At 44.7% G+C, this 16,712-nt stretch overlaps 1 protein-coding gene across 4 annotated transcripts in view; it reads left to right on the top strand.

The window, feature by feature from the left end:
* The first annotated feature begins 297 nt into the window (after positions 1-297).
* The window catches only part of PITRM1 (pitrilysin metallopeptidase 1), a 35,419-nt gene continuing 19,004 nt past the window's right edge, over positions 298-16,712 (top strand). Inside the window, 13 exon segments of one of the 4 annotated variants that reach the window (NM_001135299.1) lie at positions 351-411; positions 2,920-3,022; positions 6,035-6,141; positions 6,733-6,884; positions 7,594-7,708; positions 7,787-7,883; positions 9,261-9,421; positions 12,834-12,960; positions 13,232-13,320; positions 14,135-14,263; positions 15,036-15,149; positions 15,656-15,752; positions 16,120-16,254. In NM_001135299.1, coding sequence (NP_001128771.1) covers positions 356-411; positions 2,920-3,022; positions 6,035-6,141; positions 6,733-6,884; positions 7,594-7,708; positions 7,787-7,883; positions 9,261-9,421; positions 12,834-12,960; positions 13,232-13,320; positions 14,135-14,263; positions 15,036-15,149; positions 15,656-15,752; positions 16,120-16,254 — 1,482 coding nt within the window. In that variant the 5' untranslated portion in view covers positions 351-355. 4 annotated transcript variants of the gene reach the window in all.

The raw sequence follows: 16,712 nt of genomic DNA, 5'->3' as shown, positions 1-16,712 counted from the left end.
CCCCACTGCTCGCCTGCCCACTTCCCTCTCCTATCATCTGTCCGCATCCTGCTGCTGGCCGAACCCCGCCCCTTTCGGCAAGCCGACCCCGCCCCTTTCTACCCGTGACCACGCCCCTCGCCTTGCCCACCTCCTTCGGCACGTCGGCCCCGCCCCTCCCGCCCATCTCCCTCCTCACCGCCCTCCCGCCCGTCCCAGAGCAGTGGAGGCCTATCCTTTTCACCTACAGCCTATCGCAGAGGACGTCGCTGTCCGCGTTGACCAATAGGAGTGGTAGCCGTCACGGCAAGCTCCGCCCCGCGCCCTGCGTCGGGTTAAGAGTGATTCCTCGCTAGCCAGGTGCTCGTCATACGCCATGTGGCGCTGCGGCGGGCGGCGGGGGTTGGGTGTGCTGAGGCGGCTGAGCGGCGGGTGAGACGCTGCGACGGGAGGCGCTCGGCGCGCTGGTACCCGGGAGGGGGGAGGGTCCAGGGCGGGCCAGAGGCGTAGGGGTCCTCGTCCCTGCGCCCGGGGCTGGCAGCTCCCCCACCTGTGGGCGTCCCGCACCCCGAGCCCTTCCTGAAGCTCCCGCATCCGAGGCTCCGAGGCCCGAGGACCTCGGAGCTCCTGTCCATTCCCAGGGGCGATGCCCCGGGTTGGGGGCCGGGCCTGCACGCGGCGCTCCCAGCGGGGCCCTCCATTAGCGTGGGCTTTAACTGGGGTAGTAAATGGGGTTGGCAGTTGCGGTTCTCGCTGACAGCTTTGCTCCTAGTTCATTTTTGTTGGGAGGCCGAGTCCTTAAGAGACCCGAGGCGCCCACAGCCCACACTTAAAGTCTCGCTGTGTTCGGAGAACTGAAGCCTCCCGGAATTGAAGTGTTTCGTTTTTTTAATGACTCAATTTATGGGGAAAAAATGACGAAGCGGTTTAGTGTTCATGGTAATCCACGAGCCCGTGTTTAATATAAGGTAACAGTTCAGCGCTGCCGGCCCAGGCCGGGAGGCACGGAGCGTCCGTGGCGTGAGTTTGGCCTGGCCTTACCGCTCAGGAGTTTCCTATCATGTCCTTGATAAGTAACTTCTTAAAATGCTTCTGTCCCATAATTCTGAAATTTGCTAAATCAGTAAGCAAATGTTGGTTATAGCATATCTTCATAATATTGCCAGTGACTGAATAGGGTTTTTTTTTCCTGTACATATTATCTTTAAAAAAAATATTTCGGTGGGATATATTAATATAGAAAATCCCATAAGACATATAATACAATTGGAGAGAATAATAATTACTTTTTTTTTAAGAGCAGGGATCTTGCTCCGTTTCCCAGGCTGGTTTGATCCCCCTCCTCAGCCTCTCACATTCCTGGGGTTACAGGTGTAAGCCATCTCATCCAGGTGAGAATAATTATTAGAAAATAAGTAGATTGGACGCGGCGGCTCACACCTGTAATTCCAGCATGTTGGGAGGCCAAGGAGGGTGGACCACTTGAGGTCAGGAGCTCAAGACCAGCCTGGCCAACATGGTGAAACTGTCTCTACTAAAAATACAAAAATTAGCTGGGCGTAGTAGTGAGCGCTTGTAGTCCCAGCCACTCAGGAGGCTGAGACGGGAGGATTGCTTGAACCCGGGAGGTGGAGGTTGCAGTGAGTCGAGATTGCAACACTGCACTCCAGCCTGGGCAACAAGAGCTCGCTCTTGAGATCTGTCTCAAAAAAGAAAATTAGCTTCCCTATGACCAAGCTGACGATTTCCCCTAACTGCTCGTAATCCTCTCCCTCCCTCTTAGATTATCACTGTCATGACATACAGAAATGTCCTTGCTTTTTTTTTATATTTTACCATCTCTCTGCGTTCTGACAATATCTTGTTACCTATTTGAATAACACCTGTTTAGGATAATACTGTATCATGTGTATCTTTTGTTTAACATTATGTGACCCACATCTTTGTTACACGCAGTTGTAGGCCCTTTTATCGGTAAGGTTTTTTTTTTTTTAGTTGATTGATTAGTCTGCAGTTTATCCATTCTCTGTCGATACACCTCCGGGTGAGTTGAGTTTGGGACTGTCAGGGTTCGTGCTGACATTTTTGTCCATGAGTGCTGGGGCAGCAGTGTAAGGTGTGGAGGATATAGACCAAGAGGTGAATGGATTTCCAATCTTCAGCATTTTTTTTTTCTTTTTTTTTGTTTGACAGAGTCTTGCTCTGTCACCCAGGCTGGAGTGCAGTGGCGTGATCTCGGCCCACTGCAACCTCCACTTCCCGGGTTCAAGGGATTCTCCTGCCTCTGACTCCCAAGTATCTGGGACTACAGGCGCCTGCCACATCAGGCTAATTTTTGGCCAGGCTGGTCTTGAACTCCTGACCTCAGGTGATCCGCCCACCCAGGCCTCCCAAAGTGCTGGGATTACAGACGTAAGCCACTGCGCCCGGCCTCTTCAGCCTTTCTAAAGAATGCCAAGTGCTTTTCCAAAGTTATTCCACTTTGTACTCCCTGTAGCAGTGTATAAAAGTTCCTGGTAATATTAGGCTTTTTGAGTTTTCACCAATCCGGTAGGCATGTAATGGGATTTAACAGTAGCGTGAGTTTCTTGCTATACTGTGAAGGCTTTTGAGGATTCTGTGAGGGAAAGAAGCCCTTTTGTTTAAGAGTTGTTTCTTAAACAATGGGAATTTAAACCGTAATTGTATTATAGTTATTTGTGAACGTGTATTAAGAAAAGGTTTCCAACATTGAAGCTTTAGTTAAGATAAAAGGTCATTAAAATGGAAAGGACCTTACCGGAAATTAGTTTTCTGAAATGTGCAAGATTTTGGAGGATGCAGTATTTAATTTTTCTTTAATAATCTTTATTACATGAGAGTATTTTCACTATGTGGCTGAATAATGTTAGCCAGATAATTTTCCTGCAACTCATCTAACTTAGATGACTTTCAATCTAGACATGCACACCACAGAGCGTGGCGATGGAACAGTAACCGGGCTTGTGAGAGGGCTCTACAGTATAAACTAGGAGACAAGATCCATGGATTCACCGTAAACCAGGTATGGGTCGTCCTCGGCACCTCCTTATAAATCCACATACATTGCAGATGTGGCTTCTGGCCTATGTACAGGGCCCTTCAGGGCGGAGACTAGCCTTTTTGTCCTTGTGTCCCAAGGCCCTGGCCTAGCTCTTGTTGCATGGTGGCTACTTGGCTGAACAGAGCTTGTGAGTGGAATGACCCCCAGTCCCTTCCTGGAATCCCGCAAAGCCTGATTCTTGTCAGATTTTAGAGAGTAACACTTCAGCCGGGTCTCTGTAATCAGACACACTAGTGTTTCTGCAGCCAAACCTGGTGTTTCACTGAGTATGAGCATGAAGACTCACTGCCCTGATCTGTTCAGTCAGGTTTTGCCATCAAATAGTTTGCTCTAAACTTCTGCAGAACCTTTCAGTTTTCTGAGCCATTTGGGTTTCAGAATTATAAAGAAGAAATTGTGGACTTATACTTATTTGGGTCTATATTAAAATAGATTCATTTGTTTTTTGTTATTTTGCTTAAACCTTTTGTATTGTTTCTATTTAGCATAGTAACTAAAAATGACACGCTTCACATATTTGGCCAGCTGTTGGCTTTGCGCTATGCTTGACGTTACAGCATATGTAAAAGACAAACAGCTTACTGTCTAGAAAGACTGATGCGGCTGTGACCGGAGGCACATGGTGGACGCCAAGCGGAGGGCCAAGGACAAGGGCGGGAGGAGGAGTGGGAGCTGCTGCTGCTGGGGGCAGAGGGAAGAGCTCCTAGAGAGGGTGGTGTGAGAAAGCGGCTGCCTCTGGGCAGGGCTCCAGCAAGAGAGCCAGGCAGTGACTAGGGCGCGCCAGACAAGGTCCAGGCATAGGAGTCATGAAAACAGACCTGGAGCATTTGTGAAATCCTGCGAAGGCCAGGGAAAGACACTTGGGTTTATAGTACAGGTTACTGTTAATAAGGGCCTCGCCCACAGTGGTAGATTCTTCTTTATTTTTCAAATTTTATAGAAACGTATTTATTTTTGAGACTGGGACTCACCCTGTCGCCCAGGCTGGAGTGTGGTGGCGTGATCTTGGCTCACTGCAGCCTCGAACTCCCGGGCTCAAGCGATCCTCTCGCCAAGTAGCTGGGACAAGGTGCCACCACACCTGGCTAATTTTGTGTGTGTGTGTGTGTGTGTGTGTAGATGGAAACTTTGTTGCCTAGGCTGGTCTCAGACTCGTGGGTTCAAGCAATCCTCTTGTGTGTTAGTCTAGTCTCACACTGCTATGAAGAAATACCCAAGACTGGGTAATTTATAAAGTATGAGCTAAAAAGTGAAGAGGTTTAATTGACTCACAGTTCTGCATGGCTGAGGAGGCCTCAGGAAACACAATCGTGGTGGAAGGCACCTGTTCACAGGGCGGCAGGGGAGAGAATGAGAATCAAGTGAAGGGGGAAGCCCCTTATAAAACCGTCAGATCTCATGAGAACGTGCTCACTGTCACGAGAATAACATGGGGGAAACCGCCCTCTTGATTCAATTACCTCCCCACCAGGTCCTTCCTACAACATGTGGGGATTATGGAAACTACAATTCAAGATGAGATTTGAGTGGGGACGTAGCCAAACCATATCACTGTGGCCTTCCAAAGTGCTGGGATTATAGGTGTGAGCCACTGTGTCCGGCCATAGAAACTTATGATAAGTCATGATTCTTGTTTGAGAAATAGCTACCATGAAAGCTATTATTATTAAAGCTATATATTATTAGAAAGCAGGCATCTCACTGTGTCTGCTGATTTTCAACGCATTGATCATCTGTTACAAAGTACAGTAAGCTTGGAAACAAGGAATTTAGCAGCGGTAGATGACGCAGGTCGTAGTGGGCTGCTTTATTCATGACTGTTGGGAGGCAGGCTCCCTAGATTGGGCTGAGGAGACCCGAGGTCTGACCTCTGCCAGCGACGTGCTGTGTGCGCTTGGCCAGGTGACTCATGGCACCTGGAAGGAGGGGGTGGTGAGTGGTGTGGTGATCACAGGGATGTGGTGTGTGATTGACGGAGAGGGCCGGCTGGCATGACTGGAAGAGAAGACAGTTTCTTTCATACTGAGGAGTACGATCACTTACCAGGAGGCTTACCTAAAGTAGGAGATGACCTTCCACGCCGCCCCAGGAGTGGGGAGTCTTTCATCTTTCTTGTGGGCATTTCTATCCTCCCAGCCCCTCCAGCTGTTCCGGAAGCCACAGCTTTGTGCTTCTAGCTACCACCGAGAACCCATCCTAAACTAAGAGAAGCAAACACTGATCCTGGATCCTCTCCCCGCTGTCGCAGGCTAGCCCACTCCAGCATTTCCCCTCCCTTCAGGCCCGTTCTGCGCACTACAGGAGATGATATGCACAAAAACAGGAGACACAGCCAACGTTGGAAGGGGTACTGTGTTACTGAGGCACAGCACACAAAAGCAGGAGGCACTCAGCAGACATTGGAAGGGGCGCTGTGTTACTGAGGTGCAGCACACAAAAACAGGAGGCACTCAGCAGACTGTGGAATGTTACTTAGGTGCAGCACAGTACCATAGGAAGGGCAGACACCAGGGTGAATCCTGGCTCTGTGATTTAGGCAGCTTATTTCATCACCCTGAGCCTCGGTTTTTTCATCTGTAAATGAGGATGAGAATACCTCCCTCACAGGATTATATGTGACATGATTAGAAAATGTCTAGCCAAAAAAAGAATAAAAAATTAAAAAAATAAATCGAAAATACCTGGCCAGTAGTAAGCGCACACGCGCTCACTCTCTCTCTCTTGCTCGCTCGCTCTCTCTGTATACACACACACACACATATTCTCATCTGCCTTTTTTAGGTCTGTCTTTCCTCATTTGTAGGATAAGGGACCTGGACAAGAAGGTTCTATTCTCTCTAGCTCTGAAATACTGGCTTCCCGGCATCATCTAATTTCAGGCAGAAAAGCCAATTTTCTCAGTGTGTCGAAGATAACCATTTCAAAGGCCATTTTGTCTAAGTTTAACTGGTCGTGTTTTTCTTGTTAACTCAGGTGACATCTGTTCCCGAGCTATTCCTGACTGCAGTGAAGCTCATCCATGATGACACAGGAGCCAGGTATTTACACCTGGCCAGAGAAGACACGAATAATCTGTTCAGGTATGTGATGCATTGTAAGAACATGGTCTTGAATGTTTTTATTTAAATCAGGGATGTCCATTCTTTTGGCTTCCCTGTGTCACAATGGAAGAACAACTGTCTTAGGCCACGCATAAAATACACTAAGGACAGCTGATGAGCTAAAAATAATAAATAAAGGGCCTCAATGTTTTAAGACAGTGTATGAATTTGTGTTGGGCCGCATTTCAAGCTGTCCCGAGCATGCGGGCTGCAGGCTGCGGGTGGGACAAGCTTGATTTAAAACATGACTGTACATTACGTGGTTTAAAATATCATCTCACAAGTATTTTTATGGACAGAGCATCTTGAAAAATAAGGACAAGCTTACACGGACTTATAATCTCATCAAAATACAATTTTACAGTCTGAATCAATGATTTACATTATAGTTGGAAATCCCTGTGCTGGAGGATTGTGGTGTCAGAATGATGATTTCTAGTAGGCTGAGGTGATGACGTGTCTGGGAACTGTGTCCGCAGCACTAAGCTGAACCTTTTGCGTTCTGGTCATTCTCCTTCCCTAGCGTGCCGTTCCTCCCCCTTCCCTAGCATGCTGTTCCTTCTTCCCTAGCGTGCAGTTCCGCACCACTCCCATGGACAGTACCGGTGTTCCTCACATTCTTGAGCATACCGTCCTTTGTGGGTCTCAGAAATATCCATGCAGAGACCCTTTCTTCAGAATGTTGAACCGATCCCTCTCCACGTTCATGAACGCCTTCACAGGTGAGACCAGCATCCTGCACAGAAACTGCCTTTGGGTTTGCCAGGCACACCCGCTGGAATTCAGTTAGTTTCTGAGAAGGAATGAGAGGAGTGGGCAATTCATGTTCTAGAATAATTTTTACCTCTCTCTAGTTGGAGGACATAAGAAATTTAATCCTTCAGGAAAGCCACATGGGAGCGAGGTTGTAAAAACTAGCATTTTAAGAAAACGTACGTGAACTTTTCCCAGAAAAGTTCAAAACAATTTTGTCTCGGAGGTATCACTACAGTGCCAGGCCTCCAGAGTTACCGCTCATGTTGATGTTTGACTTTTAGTAAGACTAATGATAGTGGATAGGGTGACGATGAACAGTGCATTCTGTGGGGGAGTGACATTGAAGAGCGGGTTAAATCCATGCTGTTACAGAATGAGGTCACCTTTGTAGATGCACGAAAGTCCCTGGAGAAACTTGAGAGAGTTTAGATGTTAGCTGAAGAAAGCCCTGGTGCCCGTCGAGTGCAGATCCTGAGACGGTATGGGAAAGCCGGCACTTGGGGTTATGAGCTGGGACAGCTGCTGAGGCTGGGGACCAGAGCATGGGGCCACTGCCCCATCCCAAGAATAGCTACAGCTTACTGTCCTAGGACAAAGGAGAAATGAGGCTTGAGAGTCAATAATTTTAGTAGAAATCTGTTATATTTTACAATTTCACTTTTCATTTGTACCTAGCTAGTGATTATACTCTGTATCCATTTTCCACACAAAATCCCAAGGACTTTCAGAATCTCCTCTCGGTGTATTTGGATGCCACCTTTTTCCCATGTTTACGCGAGCTGGATTTCTGGTATGTCATGAATGATTAACTAGTTGATACAGACTTTAGTATTTGAGTCACTATCAGCTTATAATTATTTGTCCTCAGGCAGGAAGGATGGCGGCTGGAACATGAGAATCCGAGAGACCCCCAGACACCCTTGGTCTTTAAAGGAGTCGTCTTTAATGAGATGAAGGGAGCGTTTGTAAGTTTTCTTCCTTTTTTATGTTGTGTTCAGCTTACCTTACCCATGTACAGTATCATGATATAGACACATCTCGAAGATGGTTGGTTTTTATTTAATATTCTCATTGTAGGTGATACGTTCTCGAATTAGCTGGGGTCAGTGCTGTGAGCAGAAGCCAGGGGTAGCAGGGCCAGGCTGCTGTTCTTCCCAGCAGGTCTCAGACCATGTCTGGGGACCCCCGGTGTATGATCTGCAGCAAGTCTGTGAGATAAAAGCTATTTTCATACCACTACCAAGACATTGTCTTTTCACTCATTCTTGCCCACGTACACGGTGTACTTTCTAGAGGCTGCATGGCGAGGTGTGTGACACACAGCGAGCTGGATACAGAGCAGATGGGGGAGTTCAGCTTCACCTCTGAGCCAGACGCTACAGAGATTTGCAAAAAAGGCAACACAGCACCACTCTAAGTAGTCAGTTTTTTGTTATGAGAAGTATTTTTCAAAAATATTTATATTAACATGTAATGATGGCTTACCTTAATGAATAAGTATTTTTTAAATGTCTCAGCTTTAATTTAGAATATAGAAAAATTATATAAACACACACAGGCACATACACAGGCAAAAACACCCACATAATCAAAAGCTGTTTGGGTCCTCATTAAAACCCATTTATGCCTAGTGTTCCATTATTGGAACCCTAAGCTTGTGGGAGTTATTTATATCCTACAGCTCAAGGTCATCGCCAAGGTCTGATTTTTTACAAAAAAATTGCAACCTCAGGCATAAATGGGTTAATTTTTCAGAGTGTAAAGGAGTCTTGAGACCATTTTGGATTAAGAGCTGCTGTCCTGGGCCCGTGTCTTCATGTCCCCTTGTGGCTTTGACAACCTGCCTGTCCTGGTGTCCCTGAGGCTCATAGGTGGCCTGCTCTCTGATTCCCGTAGCCCCTCTCGGCTGGTCAACTATTTCTTACCTTTTCAGTCTCAATTTGGTGGTATTTTCTTCCAAGGAGTCTTCTTGAACTCAAGTTGGGGTGACAGCTTCTCCCCACTTCCCTCACGGCTGGTGGGCAGACCTAGTGATCCGTCCCGATTTACAGCCCTCAGCTATGCGTTTGTTGCACCACACATCAAAAAGTCCATTGTTCTTCTCAATCCTTGGGTCCTGTGCATGGGTGATGAATGATTGAATACCGTGTTAAACAATGCCTGCGTGGGTGTCTTTTTTTTTTTTTTTTTTTTTTTTTTAACCATTAGAACAGCTTTATTTGCAAAGTATTACAAGTGTATGCACCAGAAGGTGATCAATTGGCTATATTGTAAGTAATGTAACTTGTGTGTATTATTTTACATGTATATATTCTTATGATTTATTTATTTTACGTTTGAAGACAGACAATGAGAGGATATTCTCCCAGCACCTTCAGAACAGACTTCTTCCCGACCACACGTACTCAGTGGTCTCCGGGGGCGACCCACTTTGCATCCTGGAGCTTACATGGGAGCAGCTTAAGCAGTTTCATGCCACTCACTATCACCCAAGCAATGCTAGGTAATATTTTGTTGGAAAAGTTTGATGGTGGATTGTGAAAAGTTGACTTGTTTGTGTTCTTACAGCTTCATGACATGGCTTCTCTCATTTAGCAATGCTTAAGAAATATCTAAGTGTAGGTAAGATTCTTGGCCTAAGTTTGCCTATCTTATTGGACATTGATTTTGGACATTTACAATGATAGCCTTCAGTAGGCTCAGTATGGTGGTTACAAACACAGCATTTAGAGTCCCCCAGAGGAGGGTCCTGGCCCCGCAGCCTCTTGCCTCACATCCAGCTTGGTTGCGTGGAGAGTGGGGGTACATGGATGGTGCCCACCTTGGCACGGGGTGTGAAGCTTCAAGCCCTCTCCTTGGCACGGAGAAGTGCTCTTCCAATAGTGGATGCAGTTACTGAACCTTAATTACATCCTCACTTTCTGATACATTGCTTGTTCTTATGTCACTAATATAAGGTCATTATAATAATAATGCAGTTATATATCTTATATAAAACACTAATTGTATTTACATGTAAATGCTAATGTAAAAATATATTTGCAAGATTATTTTATGTAAAAATAATTATGAAAATTTGAAGCATACAGAAAAGTAGAGAGACTAGAATAATGAGCCCCTAAACACTTATCGTGTACTAGATATCCTTTCCCTTGCTGAAGTTTTTGGAAGTAAATTATAGACGTCATGATCATTTGCCCGTAAATATTTGAATTTGTGACCCTAAAACAGGATTTTTTCTTACATGAGCTAATGCCATTTTCAGTTTTAATAGAATAAAACATACTTTCTTAAAACTGCCTATTTCTTATTCCATATTCAGATTTTCTAATTGGCCCCAAAGTGTTTGTTGCACGGGGTCCCACAGGTCACACCTGGTCGGCCCGGGTTTCTCCTGGGCACCCTCTAGGGGACAGCAGAGGAGTGTGCAGGCCCGGCTTCTTTCGGGCGCTCTCAATTTCCAGGTGGCCTGGCTGCTCCCGCGTGGTGTTGGGTGCCATGTTCCTGTGTTTCCTGAGAGCTGGAACTTAGATCCAAAGACTTAGTTTGAGTCAGGCTGCGCCTTTTTAAGCAGAGTTCCTCATGGGGAGCTCTCCATAGACGGCCACATCCTACCATCGTGTGAGGCCTGCTTGCCTCCACTGGGGATCTCACACCAGCGGGGTCCATGCTGAGAGTCAGCCACTGCCTTGGGAAGATCTGCTTTTTCCCTTCAGCCACAGACCATCTGGTGGGCTTGAGTTTCTGGTGTCCTGTGATAATGAATTCCTCATCAACCTATTAATGGTTTTCATATTTGTTGAGGATTATTGCCTGAATCAATTACTTTATTAGAGTTTGTGAAGTTTTCTAATTCTGTAATTTCTTCTTCATTTGTTTGCTGGACTTCTTCAAAGAAGAGCTCCACATCAGCTGGGCTATCGGGTTATCTTGAAATACGGTTCTGTGGAAAAGGCAGGGCCGGCTGCTCTCCCTGGGAAGTCCAGTTTGAGGAGGAGGGGTGGTGCAGGAACTACCTCTAATGGTAACAGAAGAGGCTGTCTTGTTTTTTTTTTTTTTTTTTTTTTTTCTTTTAAAGACAGGGTCTGGTTCTGTCCCCCAGGCTGGAGTACAGTGGCGTGATCTTGTCTTACTGCAGCCTCAGCCTCCTGGGCCACCTCAGCCTCCTGAGTAGCTGGGACTACAGGCACATGCCACCATGCCCAGCTAGTGCTTATATTTTTTTGTAGAGACAGAGTCTCACCATGTTGCCCAGGCTGGTCTCGAACTTCTGAGTTCAGTCTGCCCACCCTGACCTCCCAAAGTGCTGGGATTACATGCGTGAGCCACTGCGCCCAACATGGAGAAGAGAGTTCTTTGTTTTCTTCTTTTTTTTTTCCTCCAGTCTTGTTTTGTTTTTTAGTACCACTCTGACCTCACAGAAATATTTCTGTATATGTATATATTTGAGATTATGTGATCAGATGGAATTTATTCATTTTTATGCCCACATTTGCCCCAGCTGTGGGCCCGTTTTGGTCTAACTTCTTTGGTTTCTACGCCCCCACCCCCACCTCCCTAACACATGCACAGCCAGGCCCTCCCTGCTCCAGAGGTTCAACTGTCTGTTTCCCCAGGGAGCTCTGATTTCTGTGGCTAATGGGGAAGGGCCTTTGGAGAGAAGCATCTGGACACTAGGGGTGGTGGTTGCTCCTGGATTCTCTCAGCCCCGAGAGTGTAAAATTTGTTTCTAAATTCTAGAGTGAGAAATTTCTGAAGATTCTGTAAGATACTAGTTCCCCAAACCTTAACCATAGTTCAGGCAACATAGTAAAGAAAAAGATAAATTCTGTCATTGTAACCTTTTTCCTCTGGTTGAATAAATGTGTTATCTTTATAAACATGTATAACCTTGAATTTGTTGCCAAAAATTGAGTTTTGTGAAATTGTCAGTTGGATTACTATATTACTGTACCTAGGGTTATAAAGTATTTTTAGCAAATACCTCATTTGGTTTTTATCACATCTCTAGATGAAGTTTAAAATGAAAGTTGGATTTTTGGCTAGGTGTGGTGACTCATGCCTGCAAATCCAAGCACTTAGGGAGGCCAAGATGGGAGGATTGCTTGAGGCCAGGAGTTTGAGACCAGCATGGGTAACATAGTGAGAACTCATCTCTAAAACTTAAAAATTAGCCGGCCAGGCACGGTGGCTCATGCCTGTAATTCCAGCACTTTGGGAGGCTGAGACAGGTGGATCACCTGAGGTCAGGAGTTTGAGACCAGCCTAACCAACATGGTGAAACCCTATCTCTACTAAAAATACAAAAATTAGCTGAGCATGGTGGTGGGCACCTGTAATCCCAGCTACTTGGGAGGATGAGGCAGGAGAATCTTTTAAACCCGGGAGGTGGAGGTTGCAGTGAGCTGAGATTGTGCCATTGCACTCCAGCCTTGGGGGACAGGGCGAGACTCTGTTTCAAAAAAAAAAAACACCAAAACCAAGTGTGGTGGGGTAGTCCTGGTAGTCCTGGCTACTCAGGAGGCTGAGGCAGGAGGATTGCTTGAGCCCAGGAGCTTGAGGCTGCAGTGAACTGTGATGGTGCCACTGCACTCCAGCGGATGCCTGAAGCCAGGAATAGCACCATGCCCTGTGAATGAACGTTGAATTTATAAATTAGGCACAGTGAGAGGTTAACAATAACTAATAATAAAATAGAACAATTATAACAATATACTGTAATAAGTTACATGAATTTTGATCTCTCGAAGTACCGTGGTATTTTTGGACCTTGGTTGAGTAAGGGTGACTGAAACCGAAAGACAAGACCTTGGATAAGGGGCACTCCTGTGTACTGTGTTTCAGTGAAAAAGACAGCACTTGATCTCAAATCTTGTAAACTAAAACAGACTAATTATATTCCCTTAAAATTTTAGGTTCTTCACGTATGGTAATTTTCCGTTAGAACAGCATCTGAAACAAATTCACGAGGAAGCACTGAGCAAATTCCAGAAAATTGAACCAAGCACCGCGGTGCCAGCTCAGACACCCTGGGACAAGCCTGTGAGTGTGCCCCACCGTGTTTGTGTCTTTCCTGGTAAAAATATGGTGACATGAGAACCTGGACTGGGTGTTCATGATGAGATTTCAGAGACTGTCATGGTTGGTACAAAGTATGGGAGAGCTTTTCAAGCCAAAAGAATCATTATTTGTTTGAAAGGAAAGTTAACTTAGTGGAAAGCATGTTTCGCTCCATTTTGTGTATCCAGATAACCTAGAGTAGTTGACGACCGTCAGACACTATGCCTACTCACAACGTCACGTCATTTTACAGAGGGAATTCCAGATAACATGTGGCCCGGATTCATTTGCTACAGATCCCTCTAAACAAACAACCGTCAGCGTTAGCTTCCTCTTACCGGAGTAAGTATATGCTGTCAAAGCTCATACAAGACAAAAACATGAGGAAAATGTTTCTATTAGAAGGTTCAGAAGTGAGTTCTACAATTGAATGTAAATTACTATACAGTTAGGATTCAGGGGTTAAGTGGATTTTAGGAATAGAGCACAAAATGTCAAAGTTTTTAATAACATCCAAAATGGTTCTTGAGGAAAATCATTTTTGATAGCCCTCTGGAAGAAAAGTAATTTACTTACTGTATTTCAAAGCTTTATTCCTACAGAGAAAAGACTGCCTCCAACCAGCAATTGCTCACATTTTGAGGTCACAGGTCCCTTTGAGTGTGAGAATGGTACTATGAACACGCACCTCGGCAAAATATACCACATACAAAACTTTGTAATTCCGGTGGTTTCACGAGACTAGGTCGGAACCGTGCCGGGGGGTGTTCAGGAAGGGAAGGCTTGGGCTCTGGGCCCTCCCGTGCTCAGCCTGCAGCTCCGTGGCTGGCACCTCTCCTGGCTTGTTCCTTGTCTCCTTAATGGTGCTGCCACTGTGCCTGTCATTTAAATCACGTGTGAAAAGTGCTTGGCAGGCTGTCACATGGTGAGCGTTTCATGTGACGGTGAAGTTAATTTTATGTTTGTGCCCTCTTCAAAAATCCTGGTATTTAAGGGAAATTCTCTTTTGCTCATAAAATTGTTAAATGTTGAAATGCAAGAATTTCTAGAAAGATGTGTAGTGGTTTTAAATAAAATGTGCATAAGGGCCAATAATTTTCCCTTTACTCTTTTCTTACCTCCCCTTTCCTTTTTTTTTTTTTTTTTTTCAATGCAGCATCACTGACACATTTGAAGCCTTCACGTTAAGTCTTCTGTCTTCACTCTTGACTTCTGGGCCCAATTCTCCCTTTTACAAAGCCTTGATTGAATCTGGCCTTGGCACAGACTTTTCTCCTGGTGTTGGGTGAGTTTATGATTAGATTAGATCAGTAGTTCTCATTCGTTGGGGGCAGTTTTGCTCCTCCACCTCCACACCCTGTCCCGGCCCCACACTTGACAATGTCTGGAACATTTTTGGATTTTTGATTGCTATAATCGGAAGATGGCGGACCAGGAAGTTGCTGAGTGTCTCATGGTACGCAGGATGGCTGACCCCATCAGGGAGCTCTCGATGAGATCCTGGATCCAATGCCAGCCATTTGTGTCCCCCCAAGGGGCCATTTGTCCAAAGGAAAACACCTAGCACAAAGACAGCTTTTCCAGGACCTCAGAATGTCATGCTGTTGTCTCTTACAGGTCAGGTTATTAAGTATTAGAATTTTTTTTTTTTTTTTTTGAGACGGAGTCTCCCTCTGTCACCCAGGCTAGAGTGCAGTGGCGCGATCTCGGCTCACTGCAAGCTCCACCTCCTGGGTTCATGCCATTCTCCTGCCTCAGCCTCTAGAGTAGCTGGGACTACAGGAATTTTTAAAATTTTGTAAAACTCAGCAGTTCTCTGTTTTGATATTTATCCTGCCATAACTCAAAAGTTTAAATTTTATTTTTAAAAAAAGATGTAAAAATGACATGGATGTACGTACACAGAACCAGTTACTTGAGAACACTGCTTTAATGCGCTTTTCAGTGGAGGGGCTGGAGTTTAAGGTGCTTCATTCTGATCTTTAAATCAAGCATATTACGAGGGCATGATGAACGTGCCCGGATTCCAGTGCATCATTTCTGTTTTTGTCTTCTAGATATAATGGCTACACGAGGGAGGCCTACTTCAGTGTCGGCCTCCAAGGGATTGCGGAGAAAGACATTGAGACTGTCAGAAGCCTGGTAGACAGAACCATTGATGAAGTAGTTGAGTGAGTGTGGCTTGTTTGTAACAATCTGCTTTCGTTCCTTATTCCTGCGTGCTTTTTGGGAGGAGCTGAGCCTGATCCATTGTTTTGGCCTTCCCTCTGTCATATAACATGCATTTGTTCATATTTAGTTGTTTAAATATTATCTCTGCTACCTTCTGTTTCTAAAACTCTTCAACATCTTAGGTTTTTGTTTTGTTTTGAGACAGGGTTTTGCTTTGTCACCCAGCCTGCTGTGCAGTGGCGTGATCTCGGCTCACTGCATTTTTCTCCCCTACCAGGCTCAGGTGATCCTCCCACCTCAGCCTCCCAAGTAGCTGGAACTAGGGTGCACACCACCATGCCCAGCTGATTTTTGTATAGTAGAGATGGGCTTTCTCTATGTTGCCCAGGCTGGTCTTAAACTCCTGGCCTCAAGCAGTCCTCCTGCCTTGGCCTCCCAAAGTGCTGGGATTACAAACATGAGCCATTGTGTCTGGCCCATCTTTGTTCTTCATTGTATTCTTTAGGAAAGGATTTGAAGATGATCGAATTGAGGCTTTACTTCATAAAATTGAAATACAGATGAAACATCAGTCTACCAGCTTTGGGCTGATGCTGACATCAGTAAGTGATTTCTCAACAACTTTGTTTTTGTTTTATAATAGACATTTTGTCTTGTTACTAGCTTAATTGGCTTTTTGATATTTTTGTGTGAAATAGATTACTTTAAATGGGTAAGGATTTATAACTAGTAATCTGTTGGTTATTTCCTAAACATTATTTCAGCCTGCGCTTTTTATTAGAACCAAATAGGGCTAAAGTAAGTTTTTTGGTTTCTCCATCCAAAGAATTACATGACTTTTGTTATAAACAATCATCTGTGGTATATTTAAATATAGAAACTAGGATCTTAATATCAAGTCTGGGCTGTTTGTGGAGGTTGTACTATGTGGTACCCGCTGCATTGTGGATGTGGAAATCTTCCTTCCAGTACATAGCTTCTTGCTGGAACCACGATGGGGACCCTGTGGAGCTCTTGAAGTTGGGAAATCAGTTGGCTAAATTCAGACAGTGCCTGCAGGAAAATCCAAAATTTTTGCAAGAAAAAGTAAAACAGTATTTTAAGGTAAGAAAGTTGGATAATTCATTTCTCTAATTTTGAAGTTGAATTTTATACTAATGAAAGGAATATTAGGAACATAATCTGTACATTTAAGTAATTTCTGTTAATAGGTGACTTAATTTCTAATTAAAAATTTAAATTCTTACATTAACTTAATTATTTTCCAGATTGTAATGCAAGTTGATATGTTTTTTTAGATGAATGTATATGTGCATTTTTAGTATGTGAATATATGTATGTGTGTATGAACAAAACATCTGCATATATTGTTCTTTTATTAGTAGAAAAATATAAAATATGTGAACAGTCACCCAAATGTAATGAATCTTCTGGTTTTCATGAGTGAATTCTTTTGATGCTTGCGCGTTTGTTTTCTCAGATTTTTAGGCAGTTGTGCTTGATTGCCTATTCCTTGCTTTGTACTCATTACTATGGTAGAACTTTTAAAAAGGGTTCCCGTG

The sequence above is a fragment of the Pongo abelii genome, chromosome 8 (genome assembly GCF_028885655.2).
Source record: "Pongo abelii isolate AG06213 chromosome 8, NHGRI_mPonAbe1-v2.0_pri, whole genome shotgun sequence".
Taxonomy (NCBI): Eukaryota; Metazoa; Chordata; class Mammalia; order Primates; family Hominidae; genus Pongo; species Pongo abelii.
Note: the sequence above shows the minus strand (reverse complement) of the source record. Positions and strands in the feature narration are given on the sequence as shown.